The sequence below is a fragment of the Phalaenopsis equestris genome, unplaced genomic scaffold, assembly GCF_001263595.1.
Source record: "Phalaenopsis equestris unplaced genomic scaffold, ASM126359v1 Scaffold227386, whole genome shotgun sequence".
NCBI classification, from domain to species: Eukaryota; Viridiplantae; Streptophyta; class Magnoliopsida; order Asparagales; family Orchidaceae; genus Phalaenopsis; species Phalaenopsis equestris.
Window position 1 is genome coordinate 110,278 of NW_018245376.1, and position 27,272 is coordinate 137,549.

At 36.6% G+C, this 27,272-nt stretch overlaps 2 protein-coding genes across 5 annotated transcripts in view; one reads left to right on the forward strand and one right to left on the reverse strand.

The window, feature by feature from the left end:
• LOC110037937 overlaps positions 1–17,190 on the forward strand; it is a 32,977-nt gene extending 15,787 nt beyond the window's left edge. The window contains exons 5-6 of one of the 2 annotated variants that reach the window (XM_020742683.1): positions 10,962–11,073; positions 16,893–17,190. In XM_020742683.1, coding sequence (XP_020598342.1) covers positions 10,962–11,073; positions 16,893–17,077 — 297 coding nt within the window. In that variant the 3' untranslated portion in view covers positions 17,078–17,190. Of the gene's footprint in view, positions 1–10,961; positions 11,074–13,458; positions 13,774–16,892 lie in introns of those variants that run through there. The other variant, XM_020742682.1, reaches the window with a different exon arrangement.
• A 6,982-nt stretch (positions 17,191–24,172) lies between these two features.
• The window catches only part of LOC110037935 (pentatricopeptide repeat-containing protein MRL1, chloroplastic), an 86,973-nt gene continuing 83,873 nt past the window's right edge, over positions 24,173–27,272 (reverse strand). For all 3 annotated transcript variants that reach the window (XM_020742678.1, XM_020742677.1, XM_020742676.1), the window contains one exon: positions 24,173–24,658. In XM_020742678.1, coding sequence (XP_020598337.1) covers positions 24,421–24,658 — 238 coding nt within the window. In that variant the 3' untranslated portion in view covers positions 24,173–24,420. The remainder of the gene's footprint in view (positions 24,659–27,272) is intronic.

Consider the following 27,272-nt stretch of genomic DNA (forward strand, 5'->3'; position numbering starts at 1 on the left):
ATTGTAAATAAATTATAGAAATAAAAAAAAAATATTCAACTTACATGGACACCTCGAGATGTGTCATTGACTCACCACTGATCAGACTGATGTTGATGCGTGCAGGCGTGCAACTCAGCGGCAGTGGACTCCGTCTCAATGTCTACCTATATTAACATATAAAAATGTTAGAAAAAAATAATTATAGAAATTAATTTAATACATTGAATAAATCTTATCTTTCTTCTATACTAGGTATATGGGACCAATGCTCAGGTGCGTAAAGCGGTTCACATGCCCCCGCAATCCAAGCTTCGGTTGTGCTATGTCGTTTGCTTCTTTTTCGGAGATACTCAGGAGAAGCCAAAACACTGGGCAACTTGGCTCATACATCCTCCCCCAATTTAGATGGGCCTCTGTTCTTTGCAGAGAACAGTGAAAATATCTCGCAAGTAAGTCTGCCCTCGGGTATCAAAGATCCTTGAGATATGTTGATGATGATGAGCATCCCACTAGTAGTCTTTCTGTAAAATAATTATAAAGTAATATTAGTTATTTTAAAAATATAACTTATGATTATAATTGTAATTCAAACTTATTTAATTTTATATCAAGTTATATGTCCCGAATCTCTATCGGGATTTTCTTTCATAATAAATACTGAGCATCATAACTACACTTGATGATCTTCGTTATCCTGTGGACGAGCTACCTAGATGGCTAATAACTGCAGAAAAATGAGATTAGTTTTATAATATAATAGAAAACTAATTTCAATTATTGTAATTTAAATTACTTGTGAATTTTCATTCAAGTTGATGAACAACTGCCTGAGGTGTCCACCACAGCAAGCTCGACATAAACGGTGGCAGGAGCTCTAGGGGCGTGAAAGGCTTATGTAACCGAAGGTGGAGCAACGGGTCTGATGGACACCAGTGTGGCGGTTGTAGTGTTGATCGTCATAGTCATGCTTATCTATACGGTGGCTGCGAAATTGCCTGTTTCTTACTTTTATAATCCGATGATTGTCATAGTCATGCTTTTCTATACGAGGTTCTTTATCATCACTGCCACCTAAAGCTATCTGTAATAAGGATAAAGAAATTTATCCGAATAATTATAAGCATAAACTAATAGAAATAAAAATAAGAAATAATTGAAGTAAAAGCATAAAACAATAAAATAAAATCAGAAAATAATAGAAGTGAAAACCTGAAATAACAAAAGTAAATGCATTAAAATAAAAACAGAAAATAACTAATGTAAATACTAGAAACGTTAAACAGATAATGCAAAAAATAGAACTTAGAACTATAAGTAAAAGTAGAAAAAAATTGAAAATTAAAACTACACACCCATCTTCATCGAACGAGTGAGTAGAGGTTGTACTTAAAATTTTCTTATTTATATCATCATTAGAATTATTCACAAGACGACTAACTTTATCATTTGCACTAGTAACATCCGTTAATATAATCCATTGTTCAATAAAATTATGGGAAATATAACTAGGTTTAGTCTTGATGACGACTACGCATTCAACTTTATCTCTTTCTCTAGCAGGGTTTCTTATGTAATATATCTGATTGGTTTGACCAGTTAGAATGAATGGATCAAATTCCGCATATCATCTGTTTAAGAATGAATGAATCAAATTTGGCATATCTTAAGAGATGTCATATGGTTGATATGTCTTGTTCCTCGATTTGGAACATAATCAAATCAGTCACGATTGAATAGAAGTACACTGTGTTTAATAGAGCCCAGAAATTGCAACTACATTATTTTTTGGAAAAATTTCATAATAGTCTTATCTCATTATCGAAATGAGTACTTTTAAGACAAATATAATCATTATTTTGTATTATTCTTTGGATCAGGAAGTCGTGTGAAAGTTATAGTGATTCACATCAAATATTAGCCACATTTTCACATTGTGATTAGGTCCCTAAGCAAAATTTATTTAGACGTGGTCCGTAATTTTAATAATATTGATTCTAATCGAACTTTATAGTTATATCATTTTTAAATCAACAATTTACTTTATACATTACGTTTCTTGCTTGAATGGTTTCGCATGCATGAACATTTCGCAAGTCATACTAATAGGGCCATCATATTAAGAACTTTTTGTTGATTAGCGCATCATATTTTCATGTACTGAGCAGGAGCACTCTTTATTCTCCAATCTGACTGGCCAAGAATAAATTTCTATGCTTAAATGGTTATCTACAATGGTTAGGATGTTAGAGGCTCCCCTAACCCAGACGGAGTATAACTCCTTTGTGGGATGGTTTGGCTTTGTAGCTAGATCTTTCTTTTCCTGTCATTATAGTGGCATCCATGCCATTTTCTTGGCAGGTATAAGTCCCATTTCTGTCAATTCCATCCGAGTAAGGAAATAGAGAATCAATTGTTTCTTTCTCTTGACTTTAGGGCAATTGGGTTTTCTTAGGCAGCGCAACACATGGGTGAACTACCTGCACGACTAAGTAGATTTAGAGTCTCAATAGCTTAGGATGACGACTTTATGAAATCTTGACCCGACAATCTTTACCAGCTTAGGATTTCCTCACATTTTATTCATATACCCCTTTTAAGCTCATTCTATTTCTTTGACGCATCATTGATGTAGTTTCATAGGCTCTGATTGCTGATAGGCTGTCGCCCATATAGGATACGGTGAATCACCCTCTACCCTATGTTCTAGTATGAATTTGAAAGCATTAGGATAGTCCTATTTGAGATTATCAAAATCCTTGATATTCCCATTCACTAGTTATCTAAAAAATGTAAGCAAGACTTTTTAATCGAGAGTATTCTTGGGTATACCCCAAAGTGTAATTAACTAAATGGATACGTTCTTTTGAGAGTTGCACTTGATCCCAGAATAAAATATAGTTTAAATTCTCCGGTTATGTTTGTTGCTCTTATAGGATTCTCTTTGTCGATATGTTTTCAAGATACTTGGGCCTGATCTGATTTTGGGCATACATTCTTGATCTATCACTTGAAGAATGTCTTATAAAAGTTCTCTACGTTCTATAAATTTGTTTATCAAGTTTCGTCCTAGTCTCCCTTTTCAAGTTCTCTTCTTTCTTTGAGTTAATTGGATGATCCAAAAAAGAATATTATTCGGAAAAGAGAATTATATGAAGACAATCAGACAAGCTGACAACTCCAAGTTTAAAAAGAAACTAAATTGTTGGTCCTAATCTGGTTTGATATTTATTTTTTTGATTTCGAATTTTCATACACTTTGCCCGCATAATGTGCTCTTGAGTAGGTGCAAGAGTTGGAGTCCTAAATCTTTTTAATAATAGTCAAGAACGTATTGTATTACTAAATGGTGGATCCATTAAAAACCCTGATGATCAATTAGTCAGATATGTTCTATGCTTTAACTTCAGTTCTCTTTTTTTCGCCTTCAAAGAATGTGACCAAATTTCTCTTTACCCTTCAAATATGTTCTTACAAATTGTGATCACTTCAGGATTTTTTTTTCATTTGAATTCTAGAAAAAAATTATAAGATGGTGATGAGACCTACAATGCTTTATGGCGCAGAATGTTGGCCTATAAAAGAGAAGCATGAACTAAGTGTTGCTGAGATGAGAATGCTTAGGTGGATGAGTGGTTTTACACTTGGAGATAAAATTTGAAACGAATATATCCCTGAAAGGGTTCGTGTAGCTTCAATGGAAAATAATATTAGAGAGAGTAGTCTTAGATGGTTTGTCACTTTAAACGTCGACCATCTGATGATCTGACTAGGAAAGTAGATATTTTAAATTAAATTTATGTTAAGAAAGGTCGAGGTTGGCCTAAAAGAACTTTGGCATGTGTTAAAAGTGTTCTTAATTTATTAGAATTTAATAAAAATTTGTCTCTCAATAGGAAAAAATGGAGAAAAAGTATTAATGTAGCTGACCTCACTTAGTAAGATAAATGCTCGTTGTTGTTATTTTTTGAATTGTACGTAGGCTTGACATTCTGTATGTGCATAGGCTCGAACATGTAATGGTATTTGGCATGGCCAAAAATGTAAATCCTTAGTTGAATAGGCGAGTTTGTACCATAAATTTAAAATCCTGGGTAACTTAAAGATCATTAATGAGAGTTGAAGTTTTCTAATCATTCTCTCTTCTTTCCCTTCCTCTTACTTTGGATAAGGGTGAAAGTGGGATATTGTCAGGGTGTGTGGCACAAATAAAACAATATCCTAATGTTATGTTCTTAAAAAATGTGGAGTAGAATATACAAATTCTTAATTTAAATAGCATACATAAGAAAGTGCCAAATATCAACAATAAAGAAAAAGGAAGGTACAAACACAAAAAAAATAGTAATAAATGAAGACTTAGAACAAAAGATTATTAAAATTTTTGCCATTGGCATGGAGCATCAGAATTTTAGGTACTTTTCCTTTTGATATGTTATATTTTTATTATTTTCTATGTTTAGTAGTTTCTACTTTTAGAATTAGCTATTGTTGGTAATTTCTATTTCTTTTTGCTAGTAAGAGGATTTTATGGCTTTCCTAAGCCTTCCCCTTCTATTTTATCTTGTAATAGAGTCTTGGGAATTTGTAGTGGAATAATTGTTTTTCCCATCCAAAAACTACACGATATCAGAGCCATGCCTTCGAAAAGGCGACCTAATCACATCGAGATCATCTGCGGGTTTTGTTGCATGAATCTTGCCCCCCCCCCTTTCCTGTCATTATAGTGGCCCCCCCCCCCCGATACCATCATCTTCGTATCTAATCCCTAGCCATATAGTCTCAATTATAGCTAGCTAGGAAGGCAACAACTTGATTGAGACGTCCAATGACACCTTGCAAGATAGTTGCAATTGAAGCTCACTAGGGAGGCAATGATTGGATCGTAATCTTCAGAGACCCATCCTCGTGTTACAATCACAATTAGAGCCAGCTGAAAAGGCAATGGATGCATCGTGACATTACAAAACCTGATGCGTTTATTGTCTTTCCTCTAGCGTTGAAACTGCGCAGGCCGAGTCCATGTCCAAACTATGGCTTGTTTCTTTTTCCTTTGACGGCGCAACTTCCTTGCGATTATGTTTTCGAGGGTTCCGGATGTACCATGTCATAGAGGATTTCAGAAGCTCCTTCTTGTCGCCCTTGTTTGATGTCGGAAGTTGCTTCTTAGTGTGAAGCTTTTTCTCGACGAGGACTTTCTCTGCAACCTTTGTATTCTTTTCTTTTTTTTCACCATTTTTTGTTTTTCGATAGCAGGCTTCTTCTTCGTTAGTTTCTTCCGTCTTCCGTGCCATTGGAATTGGTAATTTTAGAGAAAGAAGTCTTCTTTTTGTCCCTTTAGTTTTCACAGAGAAGGCTTTCATTCCCAAGTGCCGTGGGCACATCAAATACTCAATCTATTTCAACCCCTTCAACTACTTCTACGTTGGAGCTGCCAACTTCTCTTCTACTCAGAGTTAAGCGCCAAAATAACTCACGATCGAAATCTCCTTGGATTTTTGGACTCATCTCTTTCTTCCCTCGATGATTTCGTACAAATTAACAATGACTGGCGCCCAACGAAATTCTACTATTTCTACTATTTCCAGTAATTCGAAAACCCTTTACTTATGGTGGCGCGAGCATTGCTAGAAAATCATGGAAGCTTCATGATAAACTCAAAAATTGAAAATTAGAATTTAAATGTGAAAATAGGGTCACTACTAATGAAACTCAATGGTCTTCTACTAACTCAGATGTGATACCTTCAATCATGTAGCAATTAGAGCACTTAAACAAGTTGTTTTAATTTCTAAGATTATAATTGACTTCATTTCGTTCTTTAATACATAACAGTAACTCTCTAGCCATCATTTTGCTAGGTGTTAAGCTTAATATTATTTATTTTAGATAATTGATTTTGATGCAACTAATCATATGACTGGTTGTTCTAAATTATTCACAATTTACAGTCCTTGTGTAGGCAATAAAAGAGTTAAAATTATCGATGGTTCCCTCTCAGTAATTGTCGAAATTGGAACTGTCAAACTCACATCGTTGTTAACTCTCGTGGTGTGCTAAATGTTGTCAATTCGTCTTATAATTTATTGTCCATTAGCAAAATTGCTTATGATTATTCATGTCAAGTTTATTTTTACTTTTGTTATTGAGTTTCAAGAATTCACAACTAGAGGATGGTTGACAGTGCTAAGTAAAATGATGGGCACTATTATTTTGATGATGACCTTGATGGGAATTAGCAATGCTTGTTTGAATTTTCTTTTTGTTTCCAAAGATAATGATATGTTAGGTCATCCTAATATTCAGTATTTAAAATTCCCGTTTCTCGGTTTATTTCAAAATAAAAATATTATTTTTTCAATGTGAAGTCTCTCAGTTTGCCAAACATCATCATGCGTCTTTTCTTCCCTAAATTTACAAACTAATTACATCTTTTACTCTGATTCATGGTTATATCTGAGGTCTTTATAAACATCTTGCACACTCTGAAAACATTGATTTATCTTTAATGATGATCATATACGGTTAAGTTCAGAGATAATATATTTATTGAGAGGTTTGATGGAGAGGTTCAAAGATAATAAGGAGGATCTACATATGATTTTTATTGATTTAGAAAAAGCTTACGATAAGGTTCCCAGAGATGTCCTTTGGAGATTTCTTGAGAAGAAATGTGTTGATATGACTTATATTCAAGTCATTAAAGATATGTATACAAGAACTGTTACTTGTGTTCGAACAGAAGGAGGATTAACCAAATATTTTCCTATTTCTATTGTTTACATCAGGGATTGGCTTTAAGCCCATATCTTTTTGCTTTAGTTATGGATTGTCTTACTGGACACTTACAAGAGGATGTACCTTGGTGTATGTTTTTTGCTGATATCCTTCTTGTGGATAAGATTAAAGAGAGAGCTCACGAAAAACTTGAATTATGGAGGTCTACCTCGGAGTCTAAAGGCCTTCGTTTACGTTTAAGTAGAACTAATTAAGTAGAACTAAAATTGAATACATAGAATGTAATTTTAGTAGTTGTAGCTCTAATGACAGAAATGTGACTATGGGTGACCAAATTATTAAAAGGTGTGAACGTTTTAGATATCTCGGGTTTATTGTTCAAAGTGATGGTGATGTTATTACTAGAATTTAAGTTGGTTGGTTGAAGTGGAGGAATGCTTCGGGCCTATTGTGTGATAGAAAAGTACTGCTTAGACTGAAAGAAAAAATTTATAAGATGGTAGTGAGACCTGCAATGCTCTATGGTGCTGAATGTTGGCTTTTAAGAGAGAAGCATAAAACTAAGTTAAATGTTGTCGAGATGAGAATGATTAGGTGGATGAGTAGCTTTGCACTTAGAGACAAAATGTGAAATGAATATATCCGTGATAGGGCTGGTGTAGGTCCAGTGACAGACGGAATTAGAGAGAGTCGTCCTAGATGGTTTGGTCACATTAAACGTCGACCATTTGATGATCCGATTAGAAGAGTAGATGTTTTAGATTCGACTTATGTAAAGAAGGGCAGAGGTAGACCTATGATGACTTGGGCATATTATATAAAAAATGATCTTAAGTTATTAGAATTAAATGAAAATACGACACTAAATAGGACGACACTAAATAGGAGAAAAAAGATTCATGTAGCCGACCCCACTTAGTGGGATAAAGGTTGTGTTGTTATTGTTGTTGTAAATAAGGTTAAGTTAGACATTTTTAATGAAATTAAAACCTGAACTGGAAACAATTTTTAAATAATTTTACACCATGGTATAAACGATGTTAATTTTTTTTTTCAAATATTATAAAGTGATAATGGCTGAGAGTATTTCAAAAATATTTTGGTTAATTTTTTTCTCCTAAAATTAATAATTCATCGAAGTTCTTATGTTGACACCCCACAACAAAATGATGTGGCTGAATGAAAAGATACATACTTATTCGAAGTAGCTCGAGCATTATTATTTACAAATCATATACCAAAATATATTTGAGGTGAAAATATTCTTACTGCAACATTTTTCATTAATAGAACACCTACTAAAATTTTGACTTTTGAAACACTTTTTGATATTTTTCATAAAATTTACCTGACAAATCATTTTTTATGTTCATTACTTTTAAAGAAATTTGGATGCATTGCATTTATTCACGTTTATAGTCATAATCAAGGAATATTTGAACCATGAGCCATAAAATGTGTGTTGGTTATGCTCCAACCCAAAAGGAGTATACATGTTTTTATCATATTTCTTGTTTCTTCATACGTCACCTTTTTTTAAGCACTCATTTTCTTCACCCCTTCTTCAAAACGGGAGTGATAAAATGAAGATTTGACTACTGGTTTTTAGGACTTTTTTGAAACCGAAAACTCACAAAATAATCTCCCCAATATTGATCATTCAACTTGAAAATCCAAGCTATTTAATATCAAGAGAAGGTGGGTCAAGTTTTTTAGATATGGAAGACGACTAGGATCTTCCCTAAAGTATCATTTTATGATGTTCATAATCCTATAATCACTAATAAGGAGGAAAAAAAAGCTACGACATTGGTATCATTTGACATTGTCTACTCATAACAAAGGTCAACTCAAAAGAAAAGTTTGCCAATCCTTTGCATCGCTTAGAATCCATGAATCCTCCAGGTAATATCCCCACTGAGCTTTTATCCCATGATTAGTCCATTTCATCTTCAAGTTCTGAATCATCAAGCCTTGAACCTGAGTCTAGCTCTAATCTTAAATCTAATGATTCTAATCATCTCATTGTTACTTGTAAGGGGGTGAGTTCTTGCGTTCAACAACCATTCTCTCATTGTGTAATATGAAATTCTCTCAACAATTTTTTGGGCTTTTATCACACGTATGTCTTGTATGGAAATTCCTAATATTTTGCATGATGTTTTGAAAGTTTCTATGAGGAAGGAGGTTGTCTTCGAGGAGATGAAAGCTTTGGAATAAATGACACGTGGGAATTGGTTGATCTTTCTTGACGGAAGAAAACTGTTAGATGCAAATGGGCGTTTATGATAAAGTATAATTTTGATGAGTCTCTAGAAAGATAGAAGGCTCTACTGGTTGTCAAGGGATTCACTCAAACCTATGACATTGATTACTTAGATACATTCGTCCCAGTCGTAAAACTAAACTCTATATGAGTTCTTCTACCACTTACAACTAATCTTGATTGACCCCCTACAACAATTTATGATAAAAAATGTATTTCTGATTAGGAACTTAGAGTAAGAAGTGTATATGGATGCACTTCTAGGATTTTGTAAGAAATTCAACATAGGTTTATAAATTAAAAAAATCCTTATACAGGTTGAAGCAATCACCGAGCATGTGGTTTGAAAAATTTACTATTTGTTAAAGGTCAACGGTATACTCAATGGCAAGGAGATCATGGAATGTTCTCCAAACATTCAAATGATGAGAATATAACTATATTGATTGTGTATATGGACAATATAGTTCTCACTGAAGATAACAAATATAAAATAAACCAATGAAAGATTTTTCTGAGGTATTTCTTTGGCATTGGGGCTACTTAATTGAAGAAAGAGACTCTTATTTCCCAACAGAAGTATGTTCTTGATCTTCTAAGGAAACTAAGATGAGTGGTTGTAGGAATGCAAATACCCCAAATCTTTCTAATCGCAACTGGGAGATGGGAAGGAAGGTGACTCGGAAAATATAGCTTGCTATCAAAAGTTGGTGAGAAAATTGATATACTTATCTCATACACGGACATATATCGCCTTTATTGTAAGTTTGATTAGTCAATTTATGCATTTGCCATATAAAAAACATGTTGAAACAACTAATAGGATTATCAATTACCTAAAATGTATACCATGTAAGGGTTTACTCTTTCAAGAAGACCACATAATAGAATATTCAGGCATTCACCAATGCAGATTAGGCGGGCTTGGTTGCTGACAAAAGATTGATGTCCGGATATCATACTTATGTTCGGGGAAAATTGATTACATGGTGAAGTAAGAAACAAAATGTAGTGGCAAGGAGTAGTGCTGGGGCAGAATATCGACATGGTTATTGGAGTATGTGAGATGTTATGGCTGAAGAGAATTCTTGAAGAACTAAGGATCCCGATAAACATGCAAATGAAGTTTTACTGTTATAATAAAGCTGCCATAAGCATTGCAAAAAATTCAGCGCAACATGACTGCACAAAACATGTGGAGATTGATAGACACTTCATAAAGGAGAAGATTGATTGTGGAGCTATTAGCATGTCTTTCACTTTGACAATGGAATAAATAACAGATGGCTTCACCAAGGACTTTTCAGGCCTAGTTTGAGTTGCTTGTAAGCAAGTTAGGCATGATAAATATCTATGCTCCAACTTGAGAGGGGGTGTCAGAATTTTAGGAACTTTCTTTTTTGATATCTTCTATTTTTATTATTTTCTATTTTTAGTAGTTTCTATGAAAATTAGTTATTGTTGGTAATTTCTATTTCCTTTTCCTAGCATGAGGATTTTGTGGCTTTCCTAATGTGGTGACCTTCCCCTGCTATTTATCTTGTAACAGAGTCTTAGGAAATCTAGAGGAATGATTATTTTTTTCATCCCAAAAACTACACGGAGAAAAAGCCTAACTTAGCATGAAAAATATTATTTTAGGATACCTTGAGGTCTGGATCGATTTTCTACCCGTTGGATATATTTTTAGAAGAGCGAGTAATGTAGTAGTTGACTGATTAGTCATATATTACACTCAAAGTAATCTAGAAGGTAGAAAACCCATCCTTAATAAATTTAAGGCTATCTTGAGTCATAATTTCTCCAAATTATGCCTAATTCTAAATTTGACTGTACTTCTCAGTTCATAGCCTTACATGTAAATCGATTTGTCAAAAAAAAACTTGGTAGTCTACTTCGTTTCTTGATAGCCTCAGATTTTCAGGATTTCTTAGTCTGTCATGAGGATGTGCATCACCTCATTTATGGAATGTCACAGGAGGAGATAGAGAACATGATTGAGACAGCAGATGCTTTGACTGGGAAGCTTCTCCAACGTTTCAATTATTCAGTCTCATCCATAAGAACAGCATCGCGCAGCCTTACTGGAGGTAGTGTTATTCTTATTTATTTACATATCTAACACCTAAGCATTCATATTTACAAACCTGCTACTCAAAATTTTAAGATCCTATAAAAAAACTATCATAATCACTATATTTTTAGAAGTGAAATAAACATTTTCATGTAAAAATTTATGACACCAAGATGTTGCCAGTGTAAATATCTTGCAAGATATGTAAATACATAAGAATTGTGTGATATCTATGCAAATTTCACTTTATTTTTGTTTAGATTTGTATCTAATATAGGGTTGTATTTGTAAATGGAAAAAGTCCAAGAGTTTATTTGTAAATATTGTAAGACTCTATATTGAGAGTTCTTTTACAAAATAATTCCATATGATATCAGCGTCCTAACCTAGCAGCCAACCGACCTTAACTCGATCTTCATTTCTTTCACGTAGCAACCTCGATAGAGTTCGCTAGGAAGGCAGAAGAGATTGTTTTGCGTGGGGAAGGCAGACATCATCGCTTCACGTAGCCACATCCCGAAGGCAAATGAGATCGCGCTCGTTGGGAAGGCTGATGGGATCGCGACACCAACGGGATAGACAGACTTGATCGCGATAGATCTTGCTAGGAAGCTAGATGGGAAAGCCGATGATGTGCGTGGCTACCTAAGATGGTGACGACGGGCATGACGAACTTGTCGTACAACCGCGATCAGAGCTAACTGCGAAGCAACCGGGAAATCGTGGTAAGGATGCAATATTGAGCAGGGAAGATGCGACAGAATTGCTGTGCTACAGCTGCCAAACTATGAAGGCATCGAGTCGCAAATAGAGTTAGAGTTCTCTGCTGCAAAACTAGAGAAGTGGGCGCTGGTTTTGGGAGTGTTCTTGATTGATTTGCTCTCTAGGAAAGATGTAACAAGCGATGTAATGCTTTGTTTTTTTTTGTTCGGAGGAAAGTCGTGATAATTTCCTGTGAGGAAGCAGAAGGGGATGGTGCAGGAGGTAAAGAATTGAAGCTCTTGGGTAAGATAGATCTCGAAGTTTTAAAGATCTTGCTTGGGCTCATATAGATCGACAAAAGCCAACACATGCTCTAATACAGATGAAGCTAGATCTCCCTTCTGGGATCTGAAACTCGATGGACTGGTTACATATTTGAGTTGGTCGCATCGGATCAAGGCTGCTCTAGTAGGGAAGAGACTAAAATGATACCTTACGGGGGTCGAGCCAAAGAGTGACAGTGTTGAGAGGGACGAGTGGAGGACCACACATGCCTTGTTTTACACTTGGATACTCAATTAGATGGCTCCATCGATTGCCTCATTAGTGGATGACATTTAGAATGTGAACGATATTTGGCCGAAGCTGAAGAGGATCTATGTTGAAGCTGAGAACCACATGAGGGTGTTGTAGATTCAACATGAAATAGAGGTTGTGGTTTTGGATGATAGATCGATTCAAGAGTGCTCTATAGACCCGGAGCAGCTGTGGCAAGATCTTGATCATTTCTCATATATGTCAAATTGTGGTGATCCGAGGTGTAAGAATGGAGAGATCTTTGCACAAATGAGGACTATGCAATTTCTGACTCATTTATACCCGACCTTTGATCAGGGGAGATTGGTTCTCTTAACTCAGACAACTATTCCTACATTAGATGAGGCCATCGCGTCGATGATACAGGAGAAGAGCCACATGAAGCAGCACTTTGAGTCGATTGGTTTTTCAAGTGCACGATCAGCATTGGCTACTACGAGCTCAGGTATGCTGAGTGTCCAGGGGAGACACGCAAGTGCTACAACTATGGTGAAGTTAGCCATCTGGGCTGGGTCTATCCTAAGCCACCAAAGGAGAGAGACAGGAGGACATGGACATGGTAGAGGTTGTGGTCATTGTTGTGGTCGTGGGCGGTTGGAAAGGTGGAAGAGGGGGCTACCGGGCAAATTTGATGGTAACAGAGGACAGGGGAGAGATATGTATGATCTTTACTAGTGAGAATCATGTGTCTGGAGCTGTTGAAGAGGAAGCAAGAAATAACAATTGATGGAGAGGCTGTTTCAATTCATGGACATCAAGGGGTAACATTGTCATTTATGCTTGCTTCAACAATGGTACTAGTGACACTTGTTCTTGTCTATTTCCACCACAGAATCATCAGATTGAAGCATATATCCTAGTGCTTCTCATCACATGACAAGTACTACTGGAGAGTTCTCCACATACGCTCATCTATCAGTACCCGAGAGTATAAAGACGGTTGTTGGTGCAACACATCCTATAGTTGGTAAGGGTACAATGGGATGTACCAATCATATGACTTTGTTTAATGTTTTATGCCTCTTTTTTTTCAGTAAACCTTTTATTCATTAATGTCATTATTCTCCAGTTAAAATGTATTATTTCTTTTGATATTCCTTAGGTGGTCTTCCAAGAGAAAAGGACTGGCCGGATACTTGGACTGGAACGTGGCATAATAAACTCTTGTACTTGGACCGAGACTGGATGAACTCAGCTTTGACATCAATGGTGGAAAGTGTTGTAGTAGGAGAATTTGGGAGGAGCGTTGAGGATGTGTTACTGCTACATCACAGATGTATGGGACATTCTAGTCTTAGTATACTGAGCCGGTTGTATCCATCTATGCATGGGAAAGAAAATAAGGAGAAATTGGTGTGGTGCTTGTGAGTTTGGCAAGCTCACTAGGATCTCTTATGTCAATTTGGGAATAGATGCTCTGGTGTGTTTGATTTGTTATATTCTGATGTATGAGAATTTTTTTTCTAGTTCTATGAATGATTATCAGTATTTTTCTACATTTATTAATTGTTGGTGTTATCTAGATATATTTGATGAAACAAAAGATTGAGGTGATTGCTTGTTTTAAAGATTTCCACAAGACAATCCAGACTCAATATGGTGCAGTTGTGAAGATTCTGAGATCTGATAATGAGAAATAATATATCAACAAAGCATTTGAGGACTACTTGTCAACTTGAAAGATACACCAAACCACATGTCCATACACACTAGTACAAAATGTAGTATTAGAGAGGAAGAATCAATATCTTCTATTGGTAGCCTGGGGCATGATGGTGACAATGAATGTCCCACAATACTTGTGGGAGCAAGCAGTGTTGATAGCAGCTCAAATGATTAACAGAATGCCCTCAAGGGTGTTAAAGTGGAAGTCTCCTTGTCAGATGTTGAAAAGTGACAATAGTGGGATCCTTCCGTTGAATGTTTTTGGATGTGTATGCTTCGTGAAAAATAATAGACCATCTGTAGGAAAGTTGAATTCCAGAGCTGTGAAATGTGTTTTCGTGGGTTATTCTGCTACTCATAAAAGTTATGTCCACTGGAGTTCGATTGGGAAGAGGCTCGTTGTGAGTATGGATGTATCATTCAAAGAGTTTGAACCATACTAACTCTAAAAGTGAAGTCGCCCTGGGTGATTCATCAACCACTGGAGATATGATGCAAAATAGAGTGAGTAGTGGTGGAGTGGTACAAGTGGGAGAAATGCCATGTCCTGTGATGTGGGATGAATCAATTGAGGAGACGAAAATCGATGAGATTGACCCTCAGAGGTGGTGAAATTTTGGTTGAAGGTGAGCTAAGGGTGCATACACGGAGGAAGAAGCAAATTGATGGAACAGAGCCTACTGTGCCAACAAGTTCTTTGTCTGGTCTTCCCCAACTCTTGAGACACCTACACCATCAACCTATGAACCAAAACACTCAGATGATATTATTCCTTCGTGTACTCTTACCCCCCAACTTTAAGGAGGGCCTCCTGCAGCAATGCATGACATCCTTTTGATCGTTTTGGGTGAGAACTTGACACTGCAAACTTTGTTTCTTATTCTAACATTTTACATTTGCATGGAACATGCATTAATGCATCATTTGACTCTGTCTCTATACCTAAGTGATGGAAGATTGCTAAAGAGGATCCCAAGTGGAGGTGATGCATGAAGAGCTTAGAGCTTTAGATATAAATCGAATATGGGAGATTGTACCACTACTAGCAAGGAGGAAGACAATTTGATGTAAGTGGATCTTCACGGTAAAATAAACTTCAGAAGGGAAGGTGGAGAGGTACAAATCACGACTATTGAAAAAATGGTACAGCCAGACATATGACATTGACGACGATGAAATCCGTACACCAGTCGCAAAGATGAGCACAGTGGTAACATTGACTTCTCTAGCAGTGAATAGTGGATGAAGACTCCACCAACTGAATGCGAAGAATGCTTTTCTTCTTGGGGAGCTACTGAAGGAGGTATATATGGAGATACCATTAGGATTCAGTACATCACAGACAGTGGGTAAGGTGTGTAGGTTTAGGAAGTCATTATATGACTTAAAGCAGTTCCCTCGGACCTGGTTCGACAACTTCTGAAAAAAATAGTAGGCATGAGTTATCGGCAGATCAATTCTGACCACAGTTTTCTTTCGATGACTTGGTGGCCACATTACTATTTTTGTTGTGTATACGGTTGATATGATTGTCACTGAGGATGATGGGGGAGAGATTGCTTAGCTGAAGTTAATTTTGTACAAGAAGTTTGAGGTGAAGGACCTAAGCAGTTGAGATACTTTCTTGGAATTGTGGTGGCTCGTGGAGTAAAGAGGATTGTTTTATCTTAGAGGAAATATGTGCTAGGCTTGCTCAAAGAGATAGACATGTTCGGATGCAAGCGCGCAGTTTCATCAATTGATCAGAAGGGAAAATTGAGCGCAGAGGAGGGGAGCCAGTTGATCGCAAGACCTACTATAGTTTGGTAGGTCGTCTCATTTATTTGAGTCACACTCGTCCCAACATATCATCTGCAGTAAGTATGGTGCATCATCACATGCATGATCCGAGGAAGGGTCACATGGATGCAGTATATCAAATTCTAAGGAACCTGAAGAGTGCTTTAGGAAAGAGGCTGATCTTCAACAAGAATGGACATGTAAGAAGTGAGGGCTTTTGTAGCTTTGACTGGGCAAGTTCTATGGATGACAAGAAGTCCATATCTGGATACTGCATGTTTGTAAGGACAAGTTGGTCTCGAGGAAGAGCAAAAAACAATCAATAGTAGCAAGGTCAACAACAAAGGTAGAGTATAAAACCATGGCCTTAAGAGTTGCTGAGATGATGTGGCTGAGAGTCTTATTGGCAGAGCTCAAGATGGACCAAGGAACTAAAATGAAGTAGTCGTGCGACAACAAGTCAATGATCAACGTTGCTAACAACCCTGTGCAACATGATAGAACCAAACCCGAGGAGATTGATAGGTTTCATCAAGGAAAAGTTGAATAACTGTCTACTGGAGCTAAGTCATGTAGCCACTAGAGAGCAGGTTGCTCTGACTGCCTCACTAAAGGACTTATTTCATAAGATTTTTCTAGGTTGTGTGACAAGATGAGCTTAGTTGACATCTTTTGCCCATCTTGGAGGGGAGTGTTGGGATTTGTTTCTAATGTAGGGTAATATATGTAAATAGAAGAAGTGCATGGATATATTTGTAAATGTTGTAAGGCTCTCTATAAGCCCATATGTTAATGAAATGAGAGCTCTTTCACAAAATATTCCATAATTTTATATAAGTTAGTGTTATTGTTGATTTCATCTTGTGATTGGAATGTCATATAGGTAAACATAAATAATTAGATATTAAAGATGTAAAAGCATAGAAATTCAATGTTATGCATATAAGGCCCCTAGAATATCCAAATCGCAGATCATCCTCAACTAGAGCAAATTTTTTTGGATGTTATTTACATTGTAGAAAATAAAACTCGTAGTATAATATTCATGTCCATTATTACTGTTGTGTTTATTTTATTTTGCAAACCATGCAGTGAATCAGTTACAGATAGAGGTTGGAGAGCTCAAAGGTAGGCTTACAGAGGTCATAAGTAACTGTGATGCATTATGCAAAAGAATTACAACAGAAGGACCAGAATCACTTCGCGGATCAGCTGTACCCTTTTCAGCAAGAGAGACTTCATTAGCAGATCATTTTTCATCCGATAACAAATCATGACATTGAACGTGGACATACCAATAAGTTCTTATTCAAATTCGCTATTTTGATCATAATTTGTTCTGTTTGATTTTATGTACCAGAAGAGTTGCCACAAGTATTTATTTTTAAGATGGAGAAGCTCTTTTTATTTTACGGTTTTTCTTAAATGTTGAAACTGTTTGAAAACTAATGAAAGTTTTTTAGATCTATTATTTGATTTTATGTAATCAACACTAATTTAATCAATGATCATCCACTTTGTTAAGTTTGACGAATTTTATTAAAATTTCAGAGTAATAATACGCCTGGACACCAAAATCAGTAAGAAACAACAACGAAATGACGATAGATCGATTGAAATAAGCCAATTATGGGCTGCTCTTACGAAAAGCAAATGCAAAAAAGTAATATACAAAAAAATGATCTACTTTTAAGAGGTTGATCGACTCTCCCACACCCTAGACGTCGCTAGGAACATCACCAAAAGAAGAAAACTCAGCAGCCAACATAATAATGCATAAAGAAAGCAAACTTAGGTTCTCTCTCTAATAGTATCCTCTCATAGCATTTCAAAAACTTTCCCTTCCAACTTTCCCTTTAAAATCCATTATTTTATGCTCCTTGCATATCCTTTCCTTTTGCGACTCCCTTTGTCCGCTTCACTTCTTCCCGTCGCAAAGACCGACCCGTCTCTGGGCCGGCTATATCGCTTCCAGCCATCTAGGGTAGAGTGGCTTGTGTATGGGCATAACATTACTTCTCCCAAAAAAGTGTCTTGTCCTCAAGGTGAAAGGATGAAAACTAGTTGTGAATCTCTTCATAAGGCTCCCATGTTGCTTTATAGTCTGACAACCTCTTCCATTTAACCAATAACTCCTTTGCTCCCCTTACTCCTCGGCGCACTCTTTCGATCTCTAACGGCTCCAAAATCACCTCCAAGTCTTCTGCCAATGTTGGCGGTAGTTTAGGTGAGGTGACTTGATCTCCAATAGCACGTCTCAACTGTGATACATGGAAGACTAGGTGTAGTGCAGACGATGGTGATAACCTCAAATAATAAGCCCTTTTCCGATACGTGACATCACCTCATATGGTCCAAAGTATCATGTGAAAGTTTCTCGCTCCTCCTGGCCAATGTCTTTTGTTGGTAGGACCCCAGCTTCAAGTAGATTATATCTCATGGTTCAAACTTCACCTCTTCTGTGTTCATCCGTTTTCCTCCTCATGATTTGTTGAGCTTTTAATAAATGTCCCTTGAGCCCTGCTAATATCCTGCCCCTCTCCTAGAAGTATTGATCGACGTTAGATATTGGTGTGGCACCATGCCCATAAAGTACCAAGTGAGATGGATCTCGTCCATAAAATATCTTGAAAGGGATGATCTATGATGCGGTGTGGTATGACATGTTATACTAATATTCAACCCATACAATCAACTTAGCCCATAGCTTTGGCGTATTAGATACAAAACAACGCAGGTATGTCTCCACACTTCTATTGACTACCTTCGTCTGTCCATCGATCTGGGATGATGTGTGGTGCTCCTCTTAAGTACAGTCTCTTGCAACCTGAATAGCTATTTTCAGAAGTGACTGAGGAACACCTTGTCCCTATCCAAAACAATTGATTTCAGTACTTTGTGCTAACAGATACTTCCAGGATAAACACTGCTGCGAATGAAACCTCCGTGTAGGAATGCTGCAAGGGAATGAGATGTGCATGCTTACTCAAGCGATCCATGACCACCATGATCACCGTGAACCCTTCTGATTGTGGCAATCCCTTAATGAAATCCATAGTCACTTCTTCCCAAACCTTCCTTGGTAACACTACAGTTGTAGTAACCCTCCTGGTGCCCTGGTCAAGTACTCGTGCCACTGACATATGTCACATTTTTCCACCATATCCTCGATGTCTGTGCAAATCCCCACCTAATAAAGTTTTGTCGCCAAATGTAGGTCGTTTGCATCCCTTAGTGTCTCCCGTTCGCACTATCACGAGAACCTTGTAATAATTTGGAAATATATTCTGACGACTTAGGTTAGCATGAATATCCTCTGGTGTAGCAGCTACTGTTCTCTCAATGCATAACCTCAATGATTGTTCAGATCAATAGTAACTCAGTTCTTATCTTTCTTAGCTTTTCATCCCTTTCGTTCTTCTGTCTCAAGGCTTCCCAATCTATAACCAAGGGTATCAATAGGACTATCAAATCCCGTTCACATACAGACTTTGGCCTTGCTTTGACTGTAAGAACCTGGTTGAAGTAGACAATCATGACTGATTCTGCATGAGCACTGCTCCCAATCTGTATCTTGATGTATCAATCTCCACCGCAAATGGATTACTGAAATCTGAAAGTGCTAATACCAGTACGCTAGTCATGGACCTCTTCAAATGTTCAACTGCTCTGTTAGTGACCATGCAATCATGTCATATTCTCTCATGAACTTCTGGTAGTAGTAGCTGAGACTCAGGAATCCCCTCAAGGCTTCTTGGTAAGGGCCAATCAACCATAACCTCGATCTTGGACTGGTCCGCTGCTACCTCCGTTCTGGTTACCACATATCCGTAGTACTCCACCTGTAATTGTGCAAATAAACATTTCTTCAAGTTGGCATACAACTGGTGCTCCTTCAATTTTTCCAAGACGATCCTTAAGTGCCCCACATGCTCTGTCTCTGTATGACTGTAGATCAAAATGTCATCAAAGAAGATCAGGATAAAGTTCCAGAGATAATGAAGGAAAACCCTATTCTTGAGGGATTGAAATGTCGCCCGCGCGTTGGTGAGGCCAAACGACATCACTAAGAACTCCTAGTGTCCTTCATGTTTCCTGAATGTCGTCTTATGCACATCCGTTGGATTCATCTTGATCTGGTGGTATCACAATATAAGATCAATTTTTTGAGAAAATGACTGCTTCATAATGTTCACCCAATAACTCATCAATAGCAGGAATCAGAAACTTATTCAACACCGTCTCCTTGTTCAAAGCCCGGTAGTCCACGCAGGATCTCCAACTTCCATCTCTTTTCTTCACCAACAGGATGAGACTGGAAAAAAGGCTCACATTAGGCCTGATAATCCAACATCAAGCTTCTCTCTAATTAGCTTATCTATCTCATTATTTTGAATCTAGGGGTACCTATATGGTCTGAAACTGATGGGAGAAACACACTCCTTCAAGGTAATAGAGTGCTTGTGCTCCCTCAGGGGAGGTAACCTGCTTGGCTGTAGGAATACATCCCTGAACTATTGTAGGAGTTGTGGTCCCCTTCAAGAAACTTTGTTAACTCTGAATCTCAAACCTTCTTAATGCCCTGCAACTATACCAAGTAGCCTAATCCTGCTCCCCATATCAACTTGACCATGGTTTTGTGCGACACCATAGTTTTGCATAAACTAGCATCTCCTTTCAACGTTACCTTCCTACCCTCCACTTGGAACTCCTTTGTTAGGGACTTCCAATCCACCTTCATCTCCCCTAGCGTTCGTAGTTTCATCCATAAAATCACATTTGTGTTGCCCAAGTCTTAGGGAAGGAAGTCCTTCACCACCTATATGCCGTGGAGTGCTAGAACTAACCCTTTGCAAACTCCCCAAATTTTATCTACCTTTCCAGTACCTTCCCTGTCCTCATTATGACATCGAAGCTCCCTGTAGTCACTAGCTCAGCCCTAGCTTCTCCACAACCTGATTTGTGATAAATTTATGTGTGGGCTCGCTATCCACCAACACCACAATCGACTATACCCTTATCCACCCCCTCATCTTTATGGTGTGATTCAGGGTAAATCTCACCACCGAATTGAGGGACACCTCCACCACATCCAAATGCAGATACTCCACCACATTCTCCTCTGACTCTTCACTCTTTGTATCGTCTTAAACTAGAAGAATCTGAAGGGCACGCTCTTTAATGTATATTTTTCTTCATAGCGGAAACACAATCATTTTGCTCTTTTATCTGCACTTCTGCGTCTGTGAGGTGCTTGAAATTTTCCCTGGGATGGGTTCCTATATTCTTCCCCATCGGTGTCTCTTTATGAACAATCTCCGTTTGGGTCGCTGTTGTTGTGGCTGTTAAGGTGTTCTTATTAAATCCTCCGGTGTTGCCTCCTTTATTTGTCTTCTTCACCTGTTTCTTATCCTCCATCATCTGGGTGAGCTCCATCATTTCTCTCAATCCTCACTGTCTTAATAGTCGGATGGCTGCTCGGATGTCGGGCTTCAGACCTTTCAAGAAGTTTCTTTCAAGTTCTGCTACAGAAATATCCCTCAATCTTTCTGACAAAAGCTCAAACTTCTCCCGTTCTTCCTTAATCGTGCCCTCCTGAGTCAGAGCATAGAATTGCTTCTGTAGGTCTCATTCCTAAATTACTTGGAAAGGCTCCAACAAGCAATCCTTATACTCCTCCCATGAGTGCATCGAATATCTTGCCTCCATTCTTTGAAACCACACTAAAGCCTTTCCCTCCAAGCATAATCTTGTTGTCATGCCAAATTTGGGTGATATAAATGTAAAAAACAAAATTAAGGTATTAGATATGTAAATGCTTAGGAATTGGGTAGTTTGTATGTAAAAGTCCCCAGCCATTACATGAACTGAACACTGCAGTATCAAATCAACTCATGTTTGATTTAATACTCATGTTTGATTTAATGATATTGAATTTGGTTATTAAAATATCATTATTCTAAATATTAAAAAGTAGAATACGATTTTTTATGCAAAGATAAGGTGTTATGTATAAATTAAAATTTGTTTGTATGATATGCAAACACATATGTTAGTGGTATGCATGTAAATATAATTAAGGAAAGAAGTTTTAAATCTAAATGGTCTTGAATTCAGGATGTGGACGGTATTAATTATGGCTTACATTAAAAAAAGAAGAAAAAAATACTAATTAATATCTCATTTTCTGGTAAAAAGTTCTTAAACCAGAATTTGCAGAAGGTTGGGAGGGTATCAAACAAACGATTGTGCGGGTTGAAGTTTGTGAAAATCAAAGACATTATTATATCGAAAGGAGAGGTTTAAAGTATAATGTCTCAATCACGGTTGAATTTGTAATAAATATTTAAATTTTTTTTAATATAATTTAAATAATACAATTATGATGTAATATTATTTTTTTAATCAATTTAAAAATTAATATTTTAATTTAATATAATATTTTTAAATATTTTAAATCATTTAAAACCTTACGAAATAAAATTAATTCTTCACAAAATCATATCTCATTATAGGGAGAAAGATAAAGAAGACTACTCAGAATTCATGAGAATGATACGAGAAAACACAGATTTTATATATACAAATAAGTTTTTAAAAAAAAGAAAGAAATGAACACAACTTATCTCACACTTCTTCCCAAACAAATCTCTAGAGGTTCCCTTTAACCACTTTCTCTCTTTACAATCACACTCAATTCTAACACGTTATAAAGCCCGGATAAAATATGACTTATTATTCAAATTTTGTTTTATGGTTAAAATTTTCCTTCCTCTGCGCAACACACAAGAGTCATAGATCACATAATATATTATCTTTTTGTCGAAACATATAAGTAAATGAAATTCTATGATTAACACAACTACGAAAGAGCCTGATTCCCCAAGAAAATGATATAGGAAAAAAACCATAAAAAAAAAAAATCACGAAAACCACCTACCATAAATCATATAGACGCGAAAGAAAATTTAGCCCACGCATGTTTAAAAAAAAATACTGGAAAAACATTCCATTAAAATCATTCTTGCAAGTAAAGCTAAAATGTAAAAACTTACAAAACAACTTGTTTACTCATCAACAGCAGCAAACTCCCATCTCATAAAATAATCCTCTCAGAATATATATTTAGCTCTCTCAAACTATCACATGTATTGAATTGGTTGAACTTTTTAAAATCATAGTAAAAAGAATACTAGCAAGTCACCTCTAATAGACCCATCTACAGACTTTAGCAATCGGGCTATTAAAGGGCATTTTATTACATACCACTTTAAAACACTTCATATTATTTTAAATCAATGTTCTAATGAATTCAAGCATGACTTACATTATTTTAAAAAAACTTTTATTGCTCGTATGAGAAAGTTCTCCGTAATAAGCTCTGAACTCGCACAAAACAAAGTGAGGGTATTATTTGATTTAAAGGAGGCAGCCTCTCAATTTAATGTCAATATGGATTATATATGAAAGTTTAGGTGTGTGATATATAAATATATAAAAATTGTGTCATCTTAGCAAATGCCCCCAATTTATTAATAATAGAAAATAGTAAAAAACAGAGAAACAGTGTTCTACGAGGGAGTTTAATACTACAGCTTTTGTTGTTGTTCTCTCATCTTGAGGAAAAAATATTGTGTTTGGAGTCCGGACGTTGAACTGAGTTTGGATAACGGACATAATACAGCGGGGCAGAGCAGGAGCTCAGACCTCCGCTATTTCACGTCCATTGTCCGGACGCGAGTCCTGTCTCCAGACGCAATATTTTCCCCATCTCGAGAGGCCACTAAAACACATTAGCCCGCAGAACAGGAGAAAGGAAAATAAAACAACTATAATAATACATAATTTTCATTTCATTTTTCTATCCGTTCCAAGCTTCCGAGCAGACAATTCATGGGCACTCAAATTAGCCTGCAACGCAAATTCCTCAGTAGGCTAAAAGTTGTTATGGGGGTGACCTCTCAAATAAAACATAGCTTAGCTCATAACTGAGATGAGATATTTTTTTCAGGCAATCTTATTCTTATGAATAGAGAGTTCAAAAAAATACTTCTAAAAACATGGGCATTTACATACATACCGCCCAATTCCTATATAATTACATATCTAACACCTAAACTATTTATATTTATAACCCCCAAATCTTTCTTATCACATACAAAATACCAATATTTTAATTTTTAAAAAGTGAAATACACATTTCCATGCATAAAGTGGCATATATGTAAAACTTGAAGTTTGTGTTACATATATGTAAATACATAGAATTGAGTGGTATGTATGTAAATCTTTCAAAAAATGTTTCAGAAATACTTTCTTGATCAAATGCGATGTTAATGACAGCAAGGAAGTGGCTCAGTAAACCATCAGTATTATCATGTTCCAGCTGAGCTAAACTATTAACAACATAAAGCCTGATTAACTTTGGTCAATACAAGCCTCATAGCCGTTGCATTTGCTTTGAAAATAAATCGAACTGCATTCATCTTAAAGCAAATCTACTAGTTTTACGACTCACTTTATGTCCAACGTGACTGCATCAGAAAATGTATATGCAAAGTGAAATAATCATATTGGGATAAATTCAAATAATCAAAATGATACCATGAAAGATGAAGAATTACTCCAGCGACAAGTTTTTGCTCCGTATTTTGCGCTGTTGGTCGGCTATGCCTTTGGCGAGCCGTTCGGATGCCAGAATCAAATCTCCATGTCTTGCATTTATAGAACTGCTGGCATGTTTAGGCTTGAACCACCTTTTTAAAGTGAGGCCATTTATTCTTATTTTACCATGAGATTCATCTCCCTGATACCGTAGCCCCAATCGCCTCAGTAAAGATCCAACTGCTTGACCGACCCTGCATGGATAGAGTTTTGTTTTACTTTTTAAGAATAAAAAATCTGCCATTTATGATGTTAGAATAGGGGGGCTAGTTCAGAAATGAAAAACAGCAGTGCAAAATTATTTCTTTGTTTTCCTTTTAACCTTTACAACTAGGTTCACTATCCTCTAGAATGGCTAATAAGAATCTAGTACGTATAGAAGGTTTTAAATATAGCTTCTGAGAATTAGATAGAATATCTGTGGGATCTCCAGCAAGTTTCTGGTTTACAGAGAATTACACTAATACTAGATGTATGTAGTGGTGGAATCAAGGGAGTAGCTGTGGGAGGCACTCGCCAACACAAAATTTTACTAAACCTCTTTAATATCATATTATTTTTTTTAAAAAAAATTCCTTCCTAAAATTAAATACTTAATAATAATGTAATAGTAAGTATTCATTTGATTTAAAAATCATAGTTATAATAGTTCTAAAAATTTTAAAGAGATTGAAGTTTTAAGGTGAAATATTCACCACCACTTACTTCTTTATTTCACTATCCTTCAATCTAAGTTTCAGAGCACCATCTTTGCTTCCAAGAGTTAAAACAGAATGCCTAATGATGAACTTTACTTCAAATTCAAAAAATAAAACGGATGGAGGTGTGCAGGAAGGTTAAAAAGGGAAGAAAAGTTTATAGCAAAAAAAAAATAATTTTACCAAAGGAAAAAAAAGTGCTACGACGCCCTTTTGTTGACCACCAGAAAAATTAATAGTAAGCACACTAAATTGCAGTGCAGAAAACGATGGCATGCTCGTTCTACTCACCAGCATACAAGGGACCTCGCAAAAAGATCTTTTCATCTTTTTACAGATGTTAAGTATTTCTTATTCCCATTTAAGTAAAAATTTGAAGGAGAGACTTCAACCTTGCTTCAGGATTCTGCTAATAATATTATACCTAAATGTATGGGGCTACTTCAAAACTTAGGAGGGTTGACATACATATCACATAGTTCTTATTTATTTATATTTCTAATACCTAGACTTTGACATTTATTTATACAACACTCATCTTTAACAAAACATCAGAAATACCACTAATATATATATATATATATTAAAAAAGCGCAAGGGCTAATATATTAAAGAGAAAAGATACAAATAGGTTGTATGAGTGGGCCAAAAAATAGACACCCAAAAAATAGACACCCAACCCACACAGTACAACACACAAAAAAGTCAAAAAAGGGTACATATATAAAAATAAAAATAAAAACAAAAAACCACCAATGCGCGGAAAAAGTGAGGGTCATCCCAATTCAGTTCTGCCTCTGCCTATAGTTCTCGAAAGGGATTCAAATTGGTAAGGTGTGTACCATTACTCGAAGTAACCAAAGTATCATCCGTAAGATTTCTGAGCTCAAGTAGATCTCCATTCTTTTTCTTCCTCCCAGAAGTGTAAGCCTGTTATTCCTCATCCGAAGAAAGAATCTGATGAGGTGATAGAGCTGTAGCAGAAGGATTACCAACAGTAATATCATCAATAGGTTCTAGTATATGTGAAGTATGAGTTGTCTCTACAGCGGATACTTCCTGAAGAAGGGGAACTGCGAGACACTCCTGATTATCAGTCTAAACACTATCCTTTGTAGGTAATAGTCCTTTAGTATTGTTTCCAATGGGGTTTGACCAATGGGGTTTGAAGGTGTCATGAAGGTGTCAGCATCACATCAATCGCAGTAAAAGTAACAATAGCGTCAGGGGTGTCCACAGGGGCAATAAACACCTCCTGTCTAGTAGTATCCTTCCCATGAGGAACTAAAATGTCCAAAGCAGTGGGGTTAGACCCATCCTTATTCACTTGAACCTTAGATTTCAAATTAGGATATAGCTTGTGACATTTATCAAGATATGCCCAAACATCTTACAGTGGGTACAATATGAAGGTCTGTGTTTCATGACGATTTGTTGTCAACATATAGAACTACTTATAAGACTCCTATAGGAATGTCCTCATATAGACTTATTTTTGGAAAAACATGTTACTTACCAGTAGAATTGGAGCATAAAATATTTTTGGCTATTAAAGAATTTAATTTTAATCTAAAAGATGCTGGTGAGAAAAGAATGAGCATCGCCGCCGTCGGAATCGTCCTTCACCTCTGTCCCTCCAACCGCGCGAGTAGTCTCACTACGAAGCGGAAGCAAAGTGGTCGAGTATTTAGGAGTGGAGAAAGTGAAGGAGTTCCATGGATTTGAGCTTCTGGAAAGTTTAGGTCTGGAATGAAAGGGCAGAGATCGTGCAGAGCCCGTTTGGCCGCTCTGAAATTTTGGTGAGAGGAGGACGTGGAAGGTGGAGCTCGACGGCAGATGCGAGGGAGAGGAGGGTCACGGGAAACATATGATGGCAGGGTCACGGGAGTCAAAATGAGATTGAAAACGCGGACCGCGGAACGACCCCCGCGGTCCACGTCTTTTATAAAATCGAAAACACAGTTTTGTATAAGTTGTTAATAAGTGCTAACCAAACACCAAGGCGGCGTTTTCGAAATGCCGCCCGCACTTTTAAGCTGCCCCAAACAGACCCTAAATCAAAAGTGCCGCATGAGCCTGTGATGTAGCAACAACATATCTTCCACACTCC